Raw genomic sequence first — 22,945 nt, 5'->3', positions numbered from 1 at the left:
AGCGTTAGACAGAGACTCTGAAGGGCAAAGATGATACGTGAAAAGACTTAGTGCGAAACACCAACTCCCCTGGATTTTACATGGAAAATATTTATTCTACTGATAATATTTCATTTGACCCTTCTCCTGCCTTATTCTGGTAAAAAAGAACAAAGGCACATGAAGATGACAGCAGCAATCATGTTTCTATAGCTGTACATATAAGATGCAATCAGAAAATATTGCCACTTCACTTTCTCCGCCTCTACACTCCATGTCAAAACAGATCCCAGGAAAAGAAAGGCTTAAATGTAGATATAAGAAGTGACATCTCAAACCATTGTTGTAATTAGAAGTATGAGGTTTATTTCCTCTGCTATTGTTTATGGCGCGTTTCTCCTTCACACTGGGAGACGAATGCCCCCCTGTGTTAAAAGAGGAAAAGTGCATGAAACAAAACCTGAAAACGCGACTTCCCTCTAACAACGCTTGTCTTCACGTACAACAAATGATCCATCTCAGACCTATGAAACACAAAAATAACAACAGATACACAAAAAATTTGTCTAAAAAAAATATACACAACTTGATTCCATTGGTGTTTTACAGTTTTTTTTCTCACCACAGTTTGTTCAGAACAAAACCTTCATAAAAAAAAACAAGAACTTCATAATTATGTGTTAATTATGTTATAAAATCACTTGGGTCCCCTCATAAGTATTCAAGTACTGTATGCAAAATATGGAGACATCATCCAATGTAAGTTTTACACACCTGGTTAGTCAACAAGTCAAATACAAAACAAACTAGCATCAGGCCCAAATTCTTAAACTGTGTTTCCTCAAATGGGAGTTTTGAACATTTAATCTTAACTGAGTGATTTGTAGGTAACATGTTTTGTGTGTAGAATTTGGGAGCAATAAAAACAGCTTGACAGTCGCTACAAGCAAAGTGCTATCCATGACTTCATGTCTTCCAGCATGTGTGTGAATTCATTACAGTGTAATATCCTAGGAGTTCTATTCTCAGACAAAGAGCTGCTCGTCCTTCCCTGATTGACTGCGTCTCAGCTTCAGGCTGGACAGAACCTTTTGGGCTGGGGAGGGCTGGTTGCGTTCAGCAGGTAGCGATGGACACAGAGTGGGAAAACGTTCAGAACTCAGTCTGTTACTGTCCATACTCATGACTGGGTCAGCCTGACACCCAACTATCACCTCTTGAGAATAGTTCTGTGTTCTACTGGTTGGTGGTGCTGTTACACCTGATGATAATGGTGCATCCAGTCTCAGCATGTATTCCACAACCTCACGGGGACTCAGTGGGATGTCAGCTTTACTGATGGTGGCAATGGTGTCCTGCTGGGTCTTCTCACACTGCACTAAATTTTGGTAAGGTCTTTGCATCTCTGGTTCTGGAGAGGAGCTGTGGCTGCTCTCTGGACTCCCTGGACCTCCTGTCACTGGGATTGCAGGCGGTCTGACCACAGGACCTGGATTGGTCAGCCGTGTTCCTGGGTTATGATGCCGGTGATACTTCACAGGCTGTCTGGTGAAGCGATAGTGTGGCTGGGTCCCCACATCCGAGCACGGTTCACCCACCAGCTGGCACTGAGGATCGCTCGACACCCCTCTTATAGCCAGGACTGATGTAGATGAGGGAGGAGAAGCATTATCAATCAATCAATCAATCAATCAATCAATCAATCAATCAATCAATCAATCAACAAATTTTTTATTTTTTATGGTTCAAAATCCCAGTGTACATTTGTCTCAGGGAGATTTACAGTCTGTGCACACGGGACATCCTGTAGACCGTCACATGTTATTCACAAATACTATTTATTAATTTACAATAAACTTGTATAATTGTATAATTTTTTAACACAGATTTGGTAATAATGAGTAGTACCCTGACAGAAAACATAGCCGCAGATGGATCATAGGCTATGTTGCAGATTGAAACAATATTCTACACAAATTTGAAGATTAAAATTAAACTAATCAGGATTGGAGAATGATAAAACTATGTTTTTTTAGGTGAATAGTGACATGAAGCTGCTCACTGTTGTAGCCACAGAGAAAAGCAAGCAAAGAAGGGATGACACCTCAGACATCCGCAGCAGCAAAAGCAAAATGTGAGTATTTTCACATTTCTTTTTAAAAATGTAATTGAGAAATGTTGCTCAAATACCTCTGATAAAATTAACAACATGCATGAAGAGCTAAGCAATCTGACCACAGATGAATAGAAAATGGCTTCTTCAACGCAGAAAGAAGGAAGCCTCATTTCTAAAAATAGCCTGAGGATATGTGTAGAAGTGAGCAAAAAAAAAAAAAAAAGAAAAAGAAAAGAAAAGGAAAAAGGATTGCAACAGACTGTTCAGAACTCGATCTGGTGTTTCATAAGACAAAAAGAAGTCATGAGCTACGCAAAAGCAAGTCTGTTAGAAAAATGAGTATTAACCAAATGTTTTTCAACATCAATACAAGTTTATACAATAATCTATAACTAATCCCCCCTTAAACTATGTTACTCATCAACACTGGAAACTAACTATGTACTCTTTAGCCTTTCAGAATCAGTCACTGCTCTAACTCTAAAGTGTGCCTACCTGCTCTCTCATTGGCTTCAGAGCTGAGCTGGTCCACTGCCTCATTGGATGAAGACTTGTCAGATATATAACCCTCGCTTGATTCTCTCTTGATCGTTCGACTCTGCTGAAATAACACAAGTTGGGTTGTGGATTTCCAATAGTACCTACTGTACATACCAGGTCTAATTCTCAAGTATTCTAAAGCTTCAGTACGTGATGGCGAGTCCTATGGAAGAGGCTATGAATTTAGAGCGCTGAGACCCAATTTTAGCCCCCCTTTAACCACCTGAAGCAACTTGTAATGGTTGCATCTTGAAACACATTATAAAAATATAAAGCAAAGCAGAATCCAGAAAGCAGCTGAGGTGAAGTAGCATCCAGTGTGTTAATCCTGACTGAGTGAAGGTGCAAAGACTCTTTCAGGTTAATCAGACAGGAAAACAGCTCTGGTTTAAACACACTGTCGTATAGACAAGCCAAGCAACGGCCACTGATCCTGCAGCTAGATTTGAGGTGAATATGTTGTGACTGCAGTACTTACTTCTAATGAGCGTGGACGCTCTCTGGAGGAGGTTTCATGTTCCGAGCTGGCGTGGACTTCCCCATCTAGTGGACAGGAAGCTCCTGGAGGGGCATTGGGAAGAGGTGCAGTAGGGACAGGGGGAAGGGGCACGCTTGATCTTCGCTGAAGGCCAAAAACTTTGTCATGATGTCTGATGAGAAACTCGACAAGTACAGCTTGGTAAGTGGTTTCCAGCAAAGCAATCATAGGCATATCTGTAGACACTGGAGGGCGCAACAGCGTTGGGCCAAACACTATACCCAAATTGCTAGGGGACATCTTATTTTCTTCATTATCTGACACTCTGCAAGAACACAAAGCAGTGATATACAAAGTAAGATTAAAGAAAAGATTAAATAAAAATACAACCACAGAATTCTAAGACCCACTTTTGAAGGTGAGACATCAGGTACTGCAAGGTGCTGTAGCAATGGGGAGGGAGCTTTTGCAGTAGCATTTGTAGATTGTGAATGATGTCCTTAATCTCATTAGTGTCCTCTATTTGCTCCCTTTCGCCCAAGTGCTGAATAGTTTTTCCCACCACCATGAAAGAACTGTACAGGTCAAATGTTAGAAGGGGCTCTGGGAGCTAGGACAGAACGAGATTAATATAAATTAGAATTATAGATCGCAAAGAAAATATAGGAACAATAAATTCATCCTGAAGCATCCATTGTGGCTGATTTGGTCAATCGCTCCTGTACCTCCTTGAAGAAGTGTTTCAGGATAGACGTGATGTCATGCGGTGAGAGGTTGGACAGGTCCACCTGCTCCTTTTGTGTTTCAAAGGCGTGACAGAGCCTCTGGATGCGAGGCTTGGAACCACTGACACGATATACACCCTGAAGGAAAAGCAGCAGTGAGGGAGAGTTGTCAGACCACAAAATAAGACTCGTCTGTGTTTTTCTACCTTTTAGTCACTATAGTGATAAAAAATAAAGAGAAACCTGAACAGAAAGCGCACGACTCTCAATCTCAGACGTGCAGAGCTGCACCACGAAGGGAATCTCATCTGGCCTGTCACACAGCAGCAGGGAGAGATCGACTCCAAACACCGTTCCCCTCCTGTGCTCACACTCCAGTTGACAAACCTCCATACACTTCCTGTGCAAAGCAAGCCCACACTAAACAGGAACAGGACAGACATTGTTAAGCTTACTTTGCATGATTAGAGTTCTCAAAATACACTGTCACCGTCTACTCCTCCTATCCTGGCCCCTACCTCTTCACATTCAACCCCAGTGACAACAATGTAGTTGTCACAGTGCTTGCATTTAATCATTTTACTCTTCATCTTCCTAAGTCGGTGTGTCAGGGCGGCTCGTGAAAGCGTGCGTACTCTGACCGGCTGACCCTCAATGCATTCTGTTGGAGAGAACAGACATGTTTAATTAATGACAATATTAAATGAACACACAAACGTACTGTATCGTGCTAGTAAAGGCATAAATATGGACAAACCTTACCTGATTCTGATGCAATATCACGGTCATCCAGGTCGTCAGATGACATTGTCAAAATGGATGCGGTTTTAGGTAGCCTCCTATTAGTGTGAGCTTGTGTATTTTAACAAAGCAGAAGCAGAGGGCATATCAAATACTTCCATCTTTGTTTTCAAATAAGGGTGAAAGAAAAGGAAGAGAAGGCTTGTGGTTACCAGGACTGGACAGAGATTCCAAACTGCCTCCAATGCTCTCACTGTCACTGTAACCTTGTTTTCCTAAATGTAATACAGTATAAAACATAAGAAGAGCAGAAATTCAAGGAAAGTTTATTCACTGTAATACTATATGTTGATGGCGTGATCATGTAGCGTCCTTACTGGCGTCACTTGATCGCCTGTAAGTGTTTTCTTCTGTTATAAAAGGGTCCTGCACGGGGCTGAGGATGTTGTTTTTCCTTTTGTATCTTTCAAACAAATAGTAGAGTGACATTCATTTTAATAAGTTAAAAAAAATACAGTATATAATTATGTACATCAAATAACTTGTAAGCTTTTATCCCATTTAAAATCCCTGAACTAAACTATTTCAACAAATGCAAGTGATTTACTGCTTGAACCAACTCACAGCTTCTTTTTTTTTTGCATAGAGGATTATCATTTGGATATTAATATTTTTAAAAGGAAAAACACAAAAATACACATCACATACACAAACCACATCCAAAATAGCAGTAGAGATTGACATTGTTCAGTTAACCGTACCCCTTTCCCTGAGGAGTGTACTCCTGGAAGGTAAAGACCTGGACGGGGTGTTCGTGGCGACGCCTGCTGAGGATGTAGAGGAGGTACGGCTCACCCGGCTCTAGCGACCTGCATGTCATCTCCAGGTTGTGGTAGCCGAGTGGAACAGACTCTGTCTGCTGGCGCTGGTAGTAGAACATGTTGACTGTTGCCTGATGCGAAAAGTAGAAATGATGAGACAAAGCCGGGATGTTCCTCTGCTGTCTATCAAAAGATAGTCGCTAAACTGAAATATAAATTTCCAAGTCCTACTTTTGCCCTCAAAGGAAGGAAGGAATGGTGTGAAACATACAATTCTGTTTTAGTAGATTATTAATATTCGAGCAAATACTGTAGATGCATTTGTTTATATAGAAGTAGAACTGAAGCTACATTCTAAGAAATATGTGTTGTTTCATACAAAAGCAGATTCTCTGGAAATGCTGTCTTTTTTGAAATAGAGAACAAAAGACTCTCTCCAAATGCATCCCTACCTAAACACTGCCATAAATGGACATTTACAGTATTTTTGCACTATAAGGCGCACCTAAAAGCCTTTAATTTTCTCAAAAATCAACAGTGCGCCTTATAATCCAGCGCACCTTATGAAAGAAAAATTTTAGAATAGGCGAATCATTGAAGGTGCACCTTAAATACTGTAATGCCTCAAGCCACAGAGATCTGCTTTTGTGACTAATATAAATGGATTTGAAACAATTACAACAGTCCTATAATTAAAAGACAACCAGGTTTAACCAAGTAACAGTGCAGAGCCTTGTTGTGAACAGCCTTCCAACAGCAAGCTGACAAGAAGACAGGCGTTGAGCTTTCTCAATTCATACCAACCTCCTTGAGAACAGTGTCTCCCTGACAGATGAGCTTACGAATGTGGGAGATTATTCTCTCTTTGACCTTCACTAACTCTTCCTGCTGGATCTTGGCATCGCTCACACACTGTCTATAGTGATGTTCTGCCTCCACCACCTGGAGGAGATGGACATGAGAGCTGCTAAATTATCACAAAACTCGTTTGTCCTACAAATCAGCAATTATTCTGTACTAGAACTGCATTTCTGTATGACATTCACCTTACTCTGGGCTTCATCTTTGGACTTTCGCCTCTTATCCAGTGTTTTGAGTCCTGCTGTGTCATCCACAGCTTTAGCAGTCACAGCTTTGGCCTTTTCAAGTTCATCACTGCGCTGGAAATATTGCTGGCGAGCCTTTTTCAAAGCAGTCACTGATTCGCTCTGAGGATAAACAAAGGGGATACACAGATTGCTTTTCCTGCATGATTCATTTACAGTCAAATATGTTTAAAGGAAGTGTCAACAAGGTTTTAACAGACAAATCCTTCTTTCATAGAGAGAAATATTGTGATTCCAATGCTTATTCAGGCATCTATTCAGAATGGATTACATTTGAGAAAATTAGTTTTGACAGTGCAATAACCTGAATTCTACTTATGTCACAAACAAGATTCCTAATTCCTCACCATCCTCCTTTGTTCTCTTGCCCACTGCTCCTTAAACTCTCTGCGCCATTTGTCGATCTCATTTTTCTTGGCAGTCAAGGCCTTTGAGACAGTGATGCCGTATTAAACACAACCTCATGGCTACATACTAGATAAAAAGACACAGAGGCTGTTCTAAAACTTTTCTGTATGAATGAATAGACTTCTATACTTGGTAGCAGCGGTTATGAATCAGTTCTGAAGTCTTTCTGGAGGTCACGCTGTTCTTGATATCTTGCTCCAGGGCCATTGTGTAGATGTACTGTAGTGGCATCATTTCCTAACAGAGATAAATGAGATGTTAAAAACACAAATTTGGTGCAAGAAGACATTTAAAACAAACAAACTCTGCAGCACATCGTGATAGTTGAAGTAAATAGAACTGTACCTGTTGTGCCACGTTGACTTTGGCTCCTTCAGCTGTTTTCATCACATTTTTTGCAAATTCTTGCTCTGTCAACAGAAATGACTTTTTATTTTTAGCTTGGAGCGCTCACCCGATTCTGTATGCAAAAAAGCTGAGTCGGTCTGTATTTGGAGAGATATCACTTAGAAGAGGAACTAAGAAACGTCGGTTCTGTAGTTCCACTAGTATGATGGATTATAAAATACTAGTTCTGATAATACCACTGAAAGTTGTAGTGGATTTGTTTGTGTGTTTCTGTTTGACTCTGTCACACTTGGTGGTTTCGGGCTGAGTTCCATTCATCGTAACATATCAGCTGCTATTATTTGGATTCCCGTGTCGCTTTACAATTAGATTGCCGTCAATGGAGGATTGGCATCTCTGTCTGGACATTGGGAACCTGTGAAGTCTGGTACAAGTATAATCACCGTCTATGTCAAAGGCACTCTGTCTTCTTTACCACCCTGCTTTGCCCTGTTAATCTGCCCACACGCTGAGATACTAATCCTGTATCTCAGCGTGTGAACTGGGGTGACTTCACCAACTAAAGATACCCTTGCAGTGAAATAACATAGTCAGGACATGTTGTAGCAGGTTAGTCAACCTCCTCACATATCTCAGGTACCGGCTTCTTATTGATGGATGATATGAAGTGGCTCTCGCCTCCTAAGGGCCTGTGACGTCTGATGTAAAGTTATCGGGTATTTTTATCTCTTTTGGCAATCTGTAGTAATAAAGTAAAAATCCTGTGGATCTCATACTAACTCTTAATGTTGTATTTAACATCTTCTGATATCAAATATACTTTCACTTCAAATGGCATCAACTACATTTTGCGCAGTGACTAAAATAATCTTGAATCGGATTATCCATTGTAGAGAAGATATTTCACATATTCTAACTCCTTCTACATTTGCTTTAAATATGCAGATTACATTCAAATGCATGAACATGAGAGGAACTAATGTCTTGATAAAGCAACCACAGGTATGACCAGAATTAGCATGCTGCACTTCTGTTTGCTTTTCACCCCCACAGGTACACTTACCCAGGCTGATTCTCTTCTCCAGCCAGACCAGAAGGTCTTTGGCATAGCGGCACCACATTTTTGTGTACTGTAGCGCCGTCTCCACTCCATCCGCACAGCGACAGAGGGCCATGTCTGCTTCCTGGGCTGGGAGGGAGTACATCAGTATCACTGCAGGCTCGAGTGAGGTGGAGCTGTACCCAGAGATTGCACAGAGGGCTCTACCCCGAGCTTGTCCTTCCTCTGGAGGACTCAGTCAGTGTCACAGAAACACAAAATACCTTGGAGCAGTCGCACCACTGCTCCTATATTTTATCAGACAAGATAAAAATGATCAAAAATCCGTTGTCACTTTAAAAAGTTCACTCAAACCCAAAACAGGAAACCATGACTGTATATGACGCGTCATAGCTGCTCCTCAGAATAAAGATCCTGTGGTTTCCAGTAGGTTTCAGCACATTCTCCGTTTCTCTTGCCTGTATAAAAAAATGATGTATACTGTTGTAGGGTTATGATTTTATAATGAAGAGGTCCTGTAGACCAAAGACAGTTTAACTACTTTACTTCCCTCTTCTCCCTTCTTCCTCTCTCTGTCGGCCCCTCCCTCTCACACCTGTCTACTTCCAGTCACCTACAAAGTTGTGCTTGGATAGCATGGACATCAGCTCCGCTCAGTGTCGTCGTGTAACATCAGACACCATGTCACAGATCAACAGTGGTCACGCATGCAGAGCATTGATATGAAATTGCCTTCTGGCTTTTCATTGAGTCCCACCAACACAGGACAAATGATGTGTGTGTGACAGTCACATGGCCTCAGATGCTCCCCACACGTCCTGTACAGAGAATGGACGTCAGAATCTATTAGAATACATCTTGTTTTCCTGCTGAGACATGGCGTTGCAGCAAAGATGCCACTCAGGAACTTTCACTTCTTCTGATATGGAGGCTGTTCCACGTATTCGTCTCTTTTATCACATACTAATAGAGAAAGTGAAAGGTTGTTGATCAGACTTGCAGATTTTATCCTGTTCTTCATTTGTTTGTAAAAGATTCCAAATCAGGTTGAAGTAGCATACAATCCAAGCAGGCAGAGATACTTTTTTTTGTCTTCAATCAAAATCCACAAGAAAGAATAGAGAGTTCCAGGAGAATGATGTCGCTTTGGCTGGATTTCCTGTCAAGGTCGACCTCTTTTAGCCTCCTTCTCTGTGTTTCATTTTAGGGAGAGCTCCGAATGTTCAGAAATCAGCCTCCAAGCAGATTATGTGCTGTGCCATGGGTACGGCCTCCTTCACTTGAATTGGAGATTATCCTCATCAGGCCCAGACTGTGGAGTGACAGACTTTGGTGGCGCATTGAGCGAGGTTTACCTCCTGGTGTGAGGACTAGTGGGAGGAGTGTTTAAGGGCAGACTTTTTAATCTGATTAAAAAATTACCCTGAACCAAAATAATGGACCTCCTGAGGAGTGATAGCATGACATGTGTGAAAAAAGACAGAGACACCAGATAAATTAGAGCTTGAAGTCAAAAGCAGGCCTTTAAAATACAATAATCAGAGACAGCATTCTGCCATAGGTTATTCCAAGTAATGTTGATTTAGCTACACTTCACAGGCCACTGCGTTCTTTAAAACACTATTCATGCGTGTCATTCTAAGTCTCTAGAGCTGTGACTCGTATCTCGTGTCAGAAGCTTTAAGTGCATGTCTTCTTTCTCCATCTCCTTGGCATGTAACTACTGCTGTAACCTCCTTTTGCTGTGCATCACTCTTTCATTTCTGTCTGAGAGCAGCTGTCTCCTGCTGTAATCCTCTCCCTTTATCCTAATCTCATTACAACAAGGCAATTACAAATCATGGCTAATTGTAAGAAAACATCTAAAGATTGAATGGGATCCCGACGGACTAACAGCGTTTCCAGGACTTCATTACTAATGATCCATTGTCTATGGCAGGGTGGTCTATGCCATACCCCCCTCCCCTTAACAAACACACCAATGACTTTATGTATGTATGAGCTTTAAATTGATTCCCTTTGAGTAGAACTTCATAGTTTATATCATTTCTCCCCAGCTTCCTTCTCATATTAAACATACCTGATTGGTTTCCATCAACTTCACTGGCTTCAGTACATCTCTGTGGATTAAACTTATCTTTACACTGTTGGGGGGGGAAAAAAGATTCACTTATACTGTAAAAATATGAAAACAATATTTTTGTAAGTATGTTTTATAGTGTAATCAGCACACAGACATAAAGCAATGCTGTCTCTGCTGTGTAGAAGTGTATTTTAGCAAATCATCAACAAGAAATAATGCTTGAATGGTTTTTAATATGAGTTATTTATCGCTTACAGAAATGTCATGTTGCTCTGAAGAGATTGATTCTGGGATGGACTGTGAATCAATATCTGCAAGCAGATCCTCCCCTGTGCTAAAGACAGAAAGAGTGTATTGAGAAACAGACAGCTGGCAAAAATTAAAAGGAATCTATACACAAGCATACCAATGTCCTGTAGGTACATGTCTGGATAAATATTTGCCACCAAATGCACATAGTGTACTAGTGCGATGATCACTATTACACATTTTTATCACACGTACTTACTTGCTTCAATATTGAACAAACCGTTTAGATTAAACAGCTTCAAAAAAATAAAGTCATGCCTGGTTTAGAAATATACTAACGATGACTTATAGCTGACTGAGGTTGATAGATTTCAACTTTCAGCTTACAGATTTATTTGAATAGTTCCATCTTGTCTGGATTCCTACAAATCATCTAAACTTATAACATCTTTAAAGGATGACTCACTACTCTCTAGTTTTGCTGTCACTGTGTTCAGGTCGAAGGTCGGCGCAATGCAGCGGACGAGATGAACACATGGCCATGCTGTATGTAACTGTGTGGTACTTACGCAGAGAATAAGGAAAGATCAAGATTATCAAAGTCCCGCAGGATTTCACTGTATCGCTTGGTTTCAGATTTACGAACCACATCCTCATCTGTAATAAGAAACGGTAATTTTAAATTGCTCTGTCTCTGTAAATAGAAATGTACAAACTTCGATATTATAGTTGAAAAAAAGCAGTGAGAAGTCCAAGCAGAAAGATTCTCAATTGTTTGTCTTTTTTCATAAAAATAGGAATACACATGTTTGCATGGCGAATAAATAATTTATTGTCCAATTGATGCCTAGTGGTCACCTGTAATGTAGAGTAGGTAAGTGATTGGGGAACCTTGTATTTTAATTTAGCATTTATTTCTAGCTGCATAAAAAAGGCATCAGAAACATACAGTATCTAAAGTACAAAATTACATTACAGTCCAAGAGAATATATTAAAAACAAACACGAAGATGAATAAATATGCTTAAATTAAAAAAAGGATCTCGATCTATTTTGAAATCATATCTAACAGCATTTCTGTTGCATTTGTGAGAACAGCTTGAATAGAAAACGAACATGAAATGAAATGAAGAATATCTTGGTGTTTAATAACAAAACCCGTCATTTTGTACTCCCACATTTTAACGGATTTTTCACCATAGGGCATATCCAAATAACAGAAAGAAAGAAGAAAGCAATCTCTCTCTCTGTCTCTCAGAGATGTCTCCATTTTGGTCAACCACATCCTGCTTATGATTGGTGTCATGCCTCATAAAGAGCGTACGAGTGTTTTTCACACAAGCTGTTTCAGCAAAGAATGAGAATTACAGGAAGATGCATGAAATCAATCAAACATCAAAATACTATGTTTTATTTAAATTCAAATACTCCTCTGTCCATACATTTAATTGCTGACAATAAATTACATTCATGACAATGATGACTTATTGATGGAAAGAATTCTAATTATCTAGTTAACTTGACACCAAAGTCAATCACGCTTGATACTTTCTAGTTTTGTCTTTCAACGATTAAAGATGGACACGCATTATCTTATTGAATAAATACACAGAAGTTACACAAAAAAAAAAAGCATTCAGGAAGTTCACAATCTGTCTTTGACTTAGGGGATGCAACAAAGAACCACAAACCCCGTCAGAACTATCAAAGCATATCCGGGCACAATGTGCAGACACCGCATGCATGAACTTACACGCAATGCTCATGTCACAATGGCATAACAGCAACGTCAAGCAGTTTTTAATTAGCACACTGAATGGCAATATTCATGCATTTAAACAAATACATCAACAAGGATTTATACATATGAAGCATACACAGCAGCACTTTTTCATCATTACCTCTCATGGAATCACTTTATCTCACCTGTGGCTTGAGAGGGATCCTCGGCTGGTACTTTATCTTCCTCCATTACTTCCACTATCCCTACAGACAGAAGACCCCACCAACACTGTTAACACATCGTCTGCCCTTGAGGTCTATCTCTAACACACTATCAGCAGATGAGTGTCAAACAACAGAGGGTGCAGGGACTCTACACTGAAGCGTACACACAACCTAACACACTAAATGTTTAGGATGCAGCTTTAACCTCACTACTGTTTGTGCTCTAAAAGCGATGTTTGTCTTGTACAATGGAGATTGGCCAATGTTTCCACCACCATGAGAAGAGGAAGTGTATCTTACTGTGACTTTAGGCCCCACCCAAGTTATGACACCACACATAGCATATAGTGAGAAAGTGCAACTGTGCTTAAATTGTGCTGTCTCAGTTAGAAGACTTATAACTTGTTGTGAGAACGACTGACATCCAAGTTTGGGCTAAGATGTATTATCACAGATTGAACACCTTTTCTTTTGACAGCTGTTGGTGCAACACCACTAATACTTATACATTAAACATCACCATCAACATTTAATTTAAAATGATACCAATGGGGTAAGTTATTCATTTCAGATGCCACAATAAGCCTTATTTATCATTCTTTCTATGAGATCTAAGGCAGACAAAAAGGCACAAGAGTTTTAGTTGTTTCAGCATGGTTGCTTTAACATATTGTTAAATATCCTGCATTTGTTGTTTGTGACTGTTTAACTGAGAGTTAAAAGTAACATTGGTGAAACAATGACACCCTCAAGGCTTCTAGGACAAAACTAGTGAGAAAAGATTGGTGCCACAAAATTATTACTGCAGCGTTCCTCAGTAACAGTAACATAACAGTAGATATGAAGGCAACAAAAGGTTCACATTGTTTACACTGTATTTAAGATGATTTAAAATGAGCCATAAGGGAACATTTACTGCAACTGAAGAAAACTATAAGAGTAAATTTTAAATCCGTTGCCCTTATAGACTAAGACTTAGGCTTCCTTTTATTGTCATTGCACAGAGACTCAGAACAGTGAATCTGGCGATGACATGTCGTTGCTTGGCAACCAGAGTACACAGCATTTGTTCGCATCGCTATTTCTATAGTTATAATTTGTCAAATGGCATCATCATTTTTCTGGCCACAGAATACCAACATCAAATTTAAATATTGCATTATCAGCAGTAACAAAGGAAATAAATTACACTAGGCATGGTAAGAAAATATTGAATTAACAACAAATTCCATTATTTTTTTAAAAAACCTTTTTATTTCTTTTTGGCAAAGTGAACCATTAACGTTTCAGCAAGGTTCATAGTTGGCTCCAATCACTAATATCCAACACTAACCAAAGCAGATATAGCGAAGCTGTGTATGGCAAATGTATGTAATTACATCCAACTTCCATGTTTTTGTCTTGTGTAGGGGCATGTTGTTGTTGGGTGAGGACTTGCTTACTCAAAATACTTTCAGAATTACTGGGAAACACAGAAGTGGATAAACTGATGCCTGCTTGACCGTGGTTGGATGGAGTTTTCTTGAATATTTATAGTGACAAAAGACACATGAATGACAAACTGCTTTCTTACATACTCCAAAGTAAAACTGAGCTGATTTGAAATCTTTGGATTTTTGTGACTATGGTAAAACTTTATTTCAAGTATCTCAAGAAATGGGTAATGATTAATTAAAAAAAAGTTTAAAAATAAGAAATAGAGAAGATATAAAAAGAATAGAAAAATAGAAATTCTTGATATAACAAATATGATGATGTTTTTCATTCTGGGCTTTCTCTCAGAGACATGTATTTGATTTTAATCTTGTTATATCTGTGGTTGAAATAACTTATCTGGCTCTTCCATTTAACGACATTTAACTGCAGTGTCTTCAGAAAAAGAACTTCGATTGTTGTATTATTTCTTCAAAAACTGCATTAATTCTGAAATGAACAACAAATCACGTAAAGTTATAACAGGAATCAGTTACCGATTTGGGATTAACATAGCAATACATGCAGCATAGAGAGAGGGAAATGTGTTCACATCATACTGTATATTAAAATTGCTGCAGATTTAAGATGTGAATTCATTTAATTTCTATTTTGATAAATTTATGAAGGTAGCATTTCAGGAGTTTAATATCAAATAAAGCCTGCATTACCTGAAATATTAAGTTCCTGCTCCACTTGGGGGTGGGCAATCTGGGGAATAGGCTTCTTTTTGTGCATTTTTTGTCTTTATTTAGATAGAACAGCTGAAGAATTTGTGACAGGAAATGGAGAGAAACAGTGAGGGAGCAGACGAGCGGCTAACGCCTGTGAGCAAGAACTGAGGCCATGGATGCTGGACTGCAGTCTCCACAGATGGGGCTCACACTGGATACACAGTGATATCTGTGTCACAAATTTCTGCCTTTTTAATCAGTCTTAAAAGCCCTGACTTCTCTAAGACATGAAATTATTTAAATCTGTCACTTTGTTGTGACAGAAGTTCCAATATAATAGTCCTTAAACAATTTGCAAGAATCTAAACCACTAGTTAGACCCTGGAGTTAACCCATAGCCATTCCCCAGAGAGCCTTTTCACACCACATTTATTCCATCATATCAAAATGGACAACAAATCTTTAGTCCATTGTACACCAGAAGTGAAATGAAAAAAACCAAAACAAAACCTAATGTTCTTTTCTTACAGTGAAAATGATTTGGCCACAAACAGCTAGCATTCGACTGATGTCTGTGGATTGGTCAGTTAATGGTTTAAGACAGGACAGCCTTCCGTGAGTCTAGAGATTTTTCAATGAATCCGAATGAATACAAAACTAAAGGAGGAGCTTCATGTAAAGCCCAATGTAAATTCCACCAACTATTAATATAATAAATTACTCAAAGTGGCTTATAGTTTGTGACATTACACAGATATGCATTTCGCAGCAACTGAAGGGGCAAATAATTAGCTGATGGAATTTTTATGTATTATCTCTCCCTGGTTACTTTAATTAAAAAAATGAACAAAATAAAAACTGGCAGAAAAAAAAAAATCATCATTTTCCTTCAGTTCCAGAAACTGCAATTCCTTTTGGATTAGGTCACAAGTGCGCCAACACAGCCTTGAAGCTCTGATAGTCTCGCTTCATTCTAGTGAAATATTGAATCTCTGGTAGATCGCTCTTGTGCTCAGGAGTGGGAATGACCTCGAGGCTCTACTCACGTTCAAGTCCGCTCTCCAACCTCCTGCAGCTTAAAGAAAACAAGCTTCAGCAGATTGGTCTCACCGCTGTCTTGCATGCTACAACTCATTTTTTATTACTTGCGCACATAAAGTAGTAATTTGTCCACAAAGTGTAATCATCTAGTTAGCTATATTATTCTTGGTTTGTTTATGTGGGAGGGATGGCTATTTAATGAGGTTATCTGGAGTTTGGAAACAGAAGTATCAAATGGTAAAATCTCTACAATCTGTCTCCAAGGTAGATTGTGGATTCTTTCCAAATTAATCTCGATGTAAAACTGTCAATTTGCCCACCCCTCCTTGCATTCCTTGCTAATTATAGGCTCGTTTCTGTATGACAGATGGAAGTTGGGTACTGCAAATGCCATTCCATATGGCAAGTCTAGTGCCATTATAAATTAAAAACTATAAATGGAGAACATAAGAGAAAACATAAGACGCAACTGATCCCTTTGTTGTAACATGTTGCATGTGAATTAACGCAACTCTTTACTGACTTTGAAGTCACATTCCTGTCGTGCTGTGAAAGAAAGTTAGAAGTGTTAAAAATGAAACATGATTAGAGAATTAAAAGGGTTTTTCCTGTGCAGATCTAAATTTTAAGGGACTACTACAATTCCTCTCATAGCTCATCCCGTGCTGTACTGTCCAAAGGCGACTGAAGCACGTCTGTGTTCTGGGCCTCGCTGCTGATCTCGGCCTGCTCGTGAGTTTTTCTTGAGCGTGCTCTGTCCCAGTCTGTATGAACTTTGTCATTGTCCCACACTGTAGAGGTCTCAGTGTCACTGATGTACCCTTGATCGCCTGTGTAGTGAGTTGGATACACTAGAAGAGGCTCGGCTGAAAAGGCCTTCAGGTCCCTAGTTTCAAACTGATCCATATAATCAGACCTTTGGAGGAGAATGAAATAACAAGAAAAGTAAAACAGGTTAGACTTCTGAGCACACGTGTGTTCATTATGAGTATGTACTTACATTAGGTATAGAAAATACTTACACAGGATGTTTATTGTACATTATTGGGAGAAATTCATCCACTGGCAAAATCCTCTTTAGTGGTTCTGCTTTTAAAAGCTTCTCTGCTCCTTCTAATGAGATCATGTAACCCAGTGTCCAATATGAATAGTCTGCTTCCACTAAGTTGTGTATATTAGGTACTGCTTTCTCTGGATGATCCACTTGCATTCTTTTCCGACCGATATAACTGGAAAAAACAAGAGGGAAAAAAAGAAGTGTGAAGGAATTGAACACATAGAACAAACAGAGTAAATAACTGGTGGTGAAAGAAGAACAAACTCACATGAGATCCCAGTCCAGGCCTTCATCCTCCACTTCACTCATCAAGTTCATCAATCGACGTTTGAAGAAGATCTCGAAGCGTAAGTCATCTTCGATCACCAGGGAGGTTTGCAGGCCGCGTTCCACAATCTGAGGTCAGACACAGATTTACCAACACATCACTCATCGATCTGGTTCTCCAAACGGTCTTTAGCTCGGTGTCTGAAGCTCACCTCTTTCCATATGTTATAGTGAGAAAGGAAACATCCCAGCTCTCCTTTTGTCAGTGGGCGACCATGATAGGGGTCGTTGTAACCGGGCAGCATGTGGATGCCCATACTGTGAACTTCACTGATATTCATTGCACTGAAACAGAGAAGAACAAATTGAAAAATGGGACATGGCAGCGAGCTGTGATGACCAAGTCCTAAATAAGAATTAAGAACTCACTAAAATTACTTACTTTCCATCTACAGCTGCAATGACCTTACATGTAATCTCCTGTTCGTATAAAGCCCTCAACATACGTTCTCGGCGGTCGCTCCGCCGCTGCAGATTAATCATGAAGACCTGCACATGGGCAACAATGGACTCACTTTAATTACCCATTTCTAAAAGCAGAGGAAGGCATTCAGCACAGAAGTGGATAGAGAGCCATTTTGCAGAGTCCATCTTCAATTCACTCATTACTCACCTCATCAAAGCCCATTTTGTCGGGTTGTTTTCTAGGAGGACGAATGTATTTGGAATGCAGCACTGGGGGATTTCGCACTACATGGTGAAAGGGAAGATGGATGCACAAATGGAATGAATAATATTCAGAAAACAGAGCTGATAGTTATCATCTGAAGAGGGAGAATCACGTCGGAACATCCCGAGAACCCTCCATTTGATTTACGTTATAATTAGTAGGTATGTTGCTAGGGGCATACGTATGTCATTCAGGATATTTCTCACACCTTAACCCTTAGGATGGTGAGGGTGTGCGAACAGCAATGCTGGTTTTAGCGAATGAGTCTTGAGGTCATTTGACAAATTTTGGATGAGTGGTTCTCATAAAATCTGTCAGCTGGAATACAGGAGGCCGACCTGTCAGCATGTTCTGAACAGTCACCACTGCACAGGAGCTTTACTTGTGGGTTAAAGACGCAGGAAGTAGAAGAATGACTTCAAACCAAGGGAAGAAAAGAGGAGTTGGATGCAAAAGTAAGTCCTCAGTCTGAATGCAGACAACTCACCATTGACCTCCAGCAGAACGTGCCTGAAGCTGTCGGCTTCATCTTGCAAAGTATTGTGGGATCGCAGTGGCACAGGGAGATAACCATAGGTCTCCCTGTTGCATACAAACATTTGGACATCTGTAGAAAGCAGCGAATACAAATGTTATTTCAATCTAAAGTTAAAATGTTTGTATTAAACAAGTAAATGACAAATAAATGTGTAGTACGTTGTCAATACCTGCCATCCGAGCAGAAAAGGCAAACACAATGATGTCATCAAAAGCCCAGTTGTATTCTGGGTGTGGAGGGTGAAAGGCCAAATGCCTTGATGCCTCCTTCCTGAGGTCTACAAGGAAGGTGGAGTGGACCATGGCGACTGGAAAGCAGCCCTTACGAACGTGCTTCCTTATGGGCATGTAGGCAGGAGTACGCTTATAGTAGCCCTGAAGAAATGTTGGAGAGTTTAAATAAGAGAAAATTTAAAACCATTTCTGTAACAAACCTTAAACTCAAATTGCCAACACGGTACCTGGGAGGTCATTCCACACCAGAAGTTTGAGTACGCTGCACGTGATTCGAGCATCGGAGCGACGATTGTCTTATTCTCGTTCATGAGCTTCCAGAGGACCTCCGGATTGGTGAGGATATTATCACAGTCTATCACCTACACCAGGCAGAGAGCACAGACTGGAGAATTTATTTGGGAACTGACAATGATATGTATGCGTGGCAAAAAAGAAACCAAATCAGGCATATCTAGACAAGAATGTTTTATTATATTTATTCTTTTCAAGTTTTCTAAGAACAAGGTTGAGAAAGTCTCCAAAACAAGATTATTGCAATTTTGTGAGTACTTTACTTCAAAATTATACCCCACTGAAGCCACACGCTGAAGGCCGGGCTGAGAAATACAAATAGAAATGTGAACAGAGCCACATTTTTAGGTATACAGTACTTCATGATCAGTCAAGCTTTGTGACAGAGTAAGGACACAGACTAGTTTAAATTCACCTCTAAGAGACAGAAAAGTATGACAAGGCCAAACTTCAACACCCTCTTTGGTGCTTAAATTATGATTATTGAGGCACTTTGGACTTGGAATTATGATCGGCTAAATCAGGGGTGTCAAACTCATTTTCACCGAGGGCCACATCAGCATAATGGCTGTCCTCAAAGGGCCAGATGTAACTTATAAATGTGACTAAATGTGGCACAACGTAATGTAAAATAAATAGAATAAACTCTAAATTTATTACTTATTCAAGTTCCAAACATTATGTTTGCTTGTTGCTCTGTTATAACGTCAAACCTTTTGTCAGGTTATGAAACCCACATAAATCCACCAATCAGGAATCAAACTATCAAAGAGAATAAATAAAAATAACATCAAACACAAGTTAGGACATTAACTTTGTTCAAAACGTTTTTATCAAAGTTAAAATTATAGAATTGTGGGAAATGTAGTTTTGGTTAAAGCACACTTTTGACCTATTTATTTTTAGACCCTCTGACCTTTAATGCCCTCGTGGGCCACATAAAATGATGTGGTGGGCCACATTTGGCCCCTGGGCCTTGAGTTTGACACATGTAGTCTAGACAGACACATTGGCTGAATGATTACACTTCAGTGTAACTGTGCAAGAGAAGTGTTGCTGACCCACCAGAAAGTAGTCGGCCCACATCTCACGAGCTGAATCTAGAGCCACTTGCCGAAGTTTCATAATATGCTCGTAACGAAGGTCCGTCCACTGCTTTGGACCTTCTTCATCCTCATAATCACTACAAGAGACATTTATGCACAATCAGACTGGTCTCATGTGACCTCATCGGGTAACAAAACCAAAAACGGTAGATCTTCAAGAAAACAACCAACCTGGGTTCCTCCTTTGGCCTCCACTCCACATAGTGGTAAAGCTTCTGCACCTTGACAAGCCAGTCTCGCAGCAGGAATGTGGTGTTGTCCTGGTTGTGATCAGTTGCTACCCTGTCAATATGAAATGCATGCAAATGATTACAATGATCTGCATTCAATAAGAGAGGAGCAGAACATTATCAACAACTGCAATCATCAAGTGGGAAAACAACAGCGATGATTGTAGTTCCTGCGCCAGCCTGGATTCAAGCTGAGACAAGAATGAAAGACGACACCACGACTCACATAACAAAAGCCCAGTGTCGGCTTATGATGAGTTCATTGTCTGCAGAACTTACATAAATGTCACTGATACCTCCAAAACTGAGACATTGCACATCTACTTGACGTAATTTAGGGCAGCATGTTACACTTTAGAGAAGACACACCATAGAGAAGGAAAAGCAGTACAGAAATAAAACCTTTGATCAGAAAGAAATGATCAGAACCAGCTGAGCTCATGAATGCGACAAGCAAACACAAGCTAGACCACTTTTCTAATTGTGCAGCAGAAAGAAACAAAACCAGGTGTTTAATCTATGTATCAGGATTTGAGGTGTCATGCCACAACACATCCACAGCCTTCCTGTCTTTAAGCATCCAGTGTATTGAAGTCAACATTTCAGACCAGCTGCACTGAAATCAGGCTTTGCTCAGAGGGACGACTGCCAAACCGGGTTCTCCTGACAGATTTCACATGGATCTGTGAGAACACTGCAGCTCCTTCCTAAACCGTGTCATGTTGACCATCCTTCCCAAGTCTCAAACCTTGACTGACACCGAAGCTTCCACTTCATGTTCGATTCAAACAAACATTTGCCAAAAGCATAATTTTGAACCACCTAAGGCTGGCGTTTCTACACATACATCCACAAATGGCGCTTCTCTTACAATCGAGCCACTGTTCCTCCACAGAGGAAGAAATGTGAAACTAATTGGCAGATTTTAAAGACACTCTGGCCAATTTGGAATCTGTGGGATTCAGTGTGATGTCAAACTGCAGCTTCAATCCCCAGGCCGTGCAGTGTTTACATCATCTCACAGCTGTTTGCCTTTTCCAGATGTCCACTAATGTGGTTGTGGAACATTTCAAAACAAAAATGTCCTTATACCTCAAACATATTTACACAAGGGTTGTATGAGTACCAAACAAAAAAGGGGGACACTTTATTGCCCTTCAGTAAAGTCAAATTTGTTCTTTAAGGGCTAAGCGAAGAGCAAACCGCTCCAAGTCATCTGGATGAGGCTGTTGTTGAGATATCACACCTCTTCTAGTGTCTACACCAACCTCTAATTTCACAAGTTATAAAAAATTATACATTAAAGTTATATTAACCCCAAACACAGATACAGTGAGACATATTTGATCTCATCACCGCCTTACAAAATGAACCTGAACGGGACACGATGCCACAAAGTTTTAGCGTGTAGAGAAAAAAAACTGAGACCAAACAGGATGTATTCAGTCCTGATCGGTTCCTTTTCCTCTTAAGAGAAAACGTGGATCTACTTTCTCTGACTACACCCTACTGTTTGCACCTACCCCTCTAATAACACCACCTACCACTGATGAGGCTCCTAGAATAAAGGTGGAGGCTGTTCATATCTGTATAATGTATCATCTACTACTACACACCAAGGCAAAGACGAAGAAAGAAATAGCCAGAGATGAAATAATGCTTGTGTATTAATAGACTATTCCCTGATGGCTGCTGTGTAGAACCATACAGCTCCCCCCGTGGATGAATCAGTCCCCTCCACTCCCCTCCACGTATACAGATCAATGCATGGACCAGACGCGCTCCCCTCACACCTTCACACTGTGGATGACTCGGATCGCTTTAAATGTCCATTGATGCTCCAAACTCAACTTTAAGGCTCCATTATTGATCATCCTTCTTCTTCCGGGGGTTCGATCCACAATTATATCGAATATATTTACTTTTCAGGGAGCCGCTTAGGACCAAGAAAGTCCATTTCCAAACTTACCACAGAGCCATTCGGTCCTTGGGGTAATTGAGGCGCTCTATGGCACCGAGGACGAACGGCAGGGAGTGCTCGGAGTTCCTGCAGACTAAGGCCAGGAGGACCCGGGGAGCCAGGAGCGAGGATTCGGGGCTCCAGCGCTCCTCCGCGAAGTATCCCCGGACAGGAATGCATGGCGACAGGAGCGAGAGGAGCAGGGCGGGGAGGAGGCCGACCGGACCCGGCATCGCCACAATAAATAAAGAATAGATATACTAATAGGAACCAGTCGAAGCGGCGGCTATAGGAGAGTTTTTTTCATTACTTGGCTCTATCATCACACAGAGGAGCTGAGCAAGAGATCCTAATGACACCACTGCGAAGTTCAGCTTTAAAGGGGAGGGGCGCCTCGGTCTTAAAGGGGATGGTCTAGCGGCAATACGGTCTTCTCCTTTCGGCTTTTCCCTTCAGGGGTCGCCACAGTGACTCAATTGCCTCCATCTAACCCCGTCGTCTGCATCCTCTTCTCTCACACCAACTACCTTCATGTCCTCTTTCAATACATCCATAAACCTCCTCTTTGGTCTTCCTCTAGATCTCCTGCCTGGCAGTTCAAAACTCAGCATCCTTCTACCAATATATTCACTATCTCTCCTCTGGACATGTCCAAACCATCTCAGTCTGGCCTCTCTGACTTTATCTCCAAAACCTCTAACATGTGCTGTCCCTCTGATGTACTCATTCCTGATCCTATCC

At 40.5% G+C, this 22,945-nt stretch overlaps 2 protein-coding genes across 7 annotated transcripts; both read right to left on the bottom strand.

The window, feature by feature from the left end:
• Positions 1-114: 114 nt before the first annotated feature.
• gmip (GEM interacting protein) lies at positions 115-12,866 on the bottom strand. 6 transcript variants are annotated; one of them, XM_068336299.1, is made up of 21 exons: positions 12,581-12,866; positions 11,224-11,311; positions 10,661-10,739; positions 10,403-10,466; positions 8,326-8,451; positions 7,260-7,324; positions 7,044-7,151; positions 6,854-6,934; positions 6,447-6,608; positions 6,205-6,342; positions 5,341-5,531; positions 4,957-5,042; positions 4,792-4,854; positions 4,601-4,690; positions 4,357-4,499; positions 4,082-4,258; positions 3,839-3,976; positions 3,524-3,723; positions 3,114-3,438; positions 2,591-2,696; positions 115-1,621 (listed from the first exon to the last, which is right to left on the bottom strand). In XM_068336299.1, exons 1-21 carry the CDS (start codon positions 12,624-12,626, stop codon positions 1,005-1,007), a joined length of 3,093 nt encoding a protein of 1,030 aa, XP_068192400.1. In that variant the 5' UTR covers positions 12,627-12,866; the 3' UTR covers positions 115-1,004. The 6 variants fall into 6 exon arrangements, with proteins under 6 accessions (XP_068192400.1, XP_068192401.1, XP_068192404.1 ...); XM_068336300.1 differs by having other exon boundaries at positions 2,591-2,693; XM_068336303.1 differs by lacking the exon at positions 11,224-11,311 and having other exon boundaries at positions 8,326-8,446; positions 12,556-12,866.
• Positions 12,867-15,160: 2,294 nt separating this feature from the next.
• Positions 15,161-22,678, bottom strand: colgalt1a (collagen beta(1-O)galactosyltransferase 1a). Its single transcript, XM_068336446.1, has 12 exons — positions 22,214-22,678; positions 20,186-20,296; positions 19,974-20,091; positions 18,842-18,976; positions 18,551-18,755; positions 18,331-18,450; positions 17,787-17,863; positions 17,556-17,662; positions 17,326-17,458; positions 17,115-17,242; positions 16,812-17,018; positions 15,161-16,705 (listed from the first exon to the last, which is right to left on the bottom strand). Exons 1-12 carry the CDS (start codon positions 22,435-22,437, stop codon positions 16,438-16,440), a joined length of 1,833 nt encoding a protein of 610 aa, XP_068192547.1. The 5' UTR covers positions 22,438-22,678; the 3' UTR covers positions 15,161-16,437.
• Between the last annotated feature and the right edge of the window lie 267 nt (positions 22,679-22,945).

This window comes from Antennarius striatus, chromosome 16 (assembly GCF_040054535.1).
Source record: "Antennarius striatus isolate MH-2024 chromosome 16, ASM4005453v1, whole genome shotgun sequence".
Lineage (NCBI taxonomy): Eukaryota > Metazoa > Chordata > Actinopteri > Lophiiformes > Antennariidae > Antennarius > Antennarius striatus.
This window is presented reverse-complemented; position numbering and strand designations above follow the sequence as displayed.

What these genes read in the sequence shown, in the direction of transcription:
- colgalt1a (XM_068336446.1), bottom strand. Translation starts at nt 22,437, where the DNA reads ATGCCGGGTCCGGTCGGCCTCCTCCCCGCCCTGCTCCTCTCGCTCCTG. An exon ending in TGTGGGCCGACTACTTTCTG is followed by an intron (nt 18,977 to 19,973) that starts GTGGGTCAGCAA and finishes TGCCTGGTGTAG; the next exon opens with GTGATAGACTGTGATAATAT. An exon ending in CTTTTCTGCTCGGATGGCAG is followed by an intron (nt 18,451 to 18,550) that starts GTATTGACAACG and finishes TGCTTTCTACAG; the next exon opens with ATGTCCAAATGTTTGTATGC.
- gmip (XM_068336299.1), bottom strand. Translation starts at nt 12,626, where the DNA reads ATGGAGGAAGATAAAGTACCAGCCGAGGATCCCTCTCAAGCCACAG. An exon ending in AAGATGAAGCCCAGAGTAAG is followed by an intron (nt 6,343 to 6,446) that starts GTGAATGTCATA and finishes CATCTCCTCCAG; the next exon opens with GTGGTGGAGGCAGAACATCA. An exon ending in CAGGCGATCAAGTGACGCCA is followed by an intron (nt 4,855 to 4,956) that starts GTAAGGACGCTA and finishes TATTACATTTAG; the next exon opens with GAAAACAAGGTTACAGTGAC.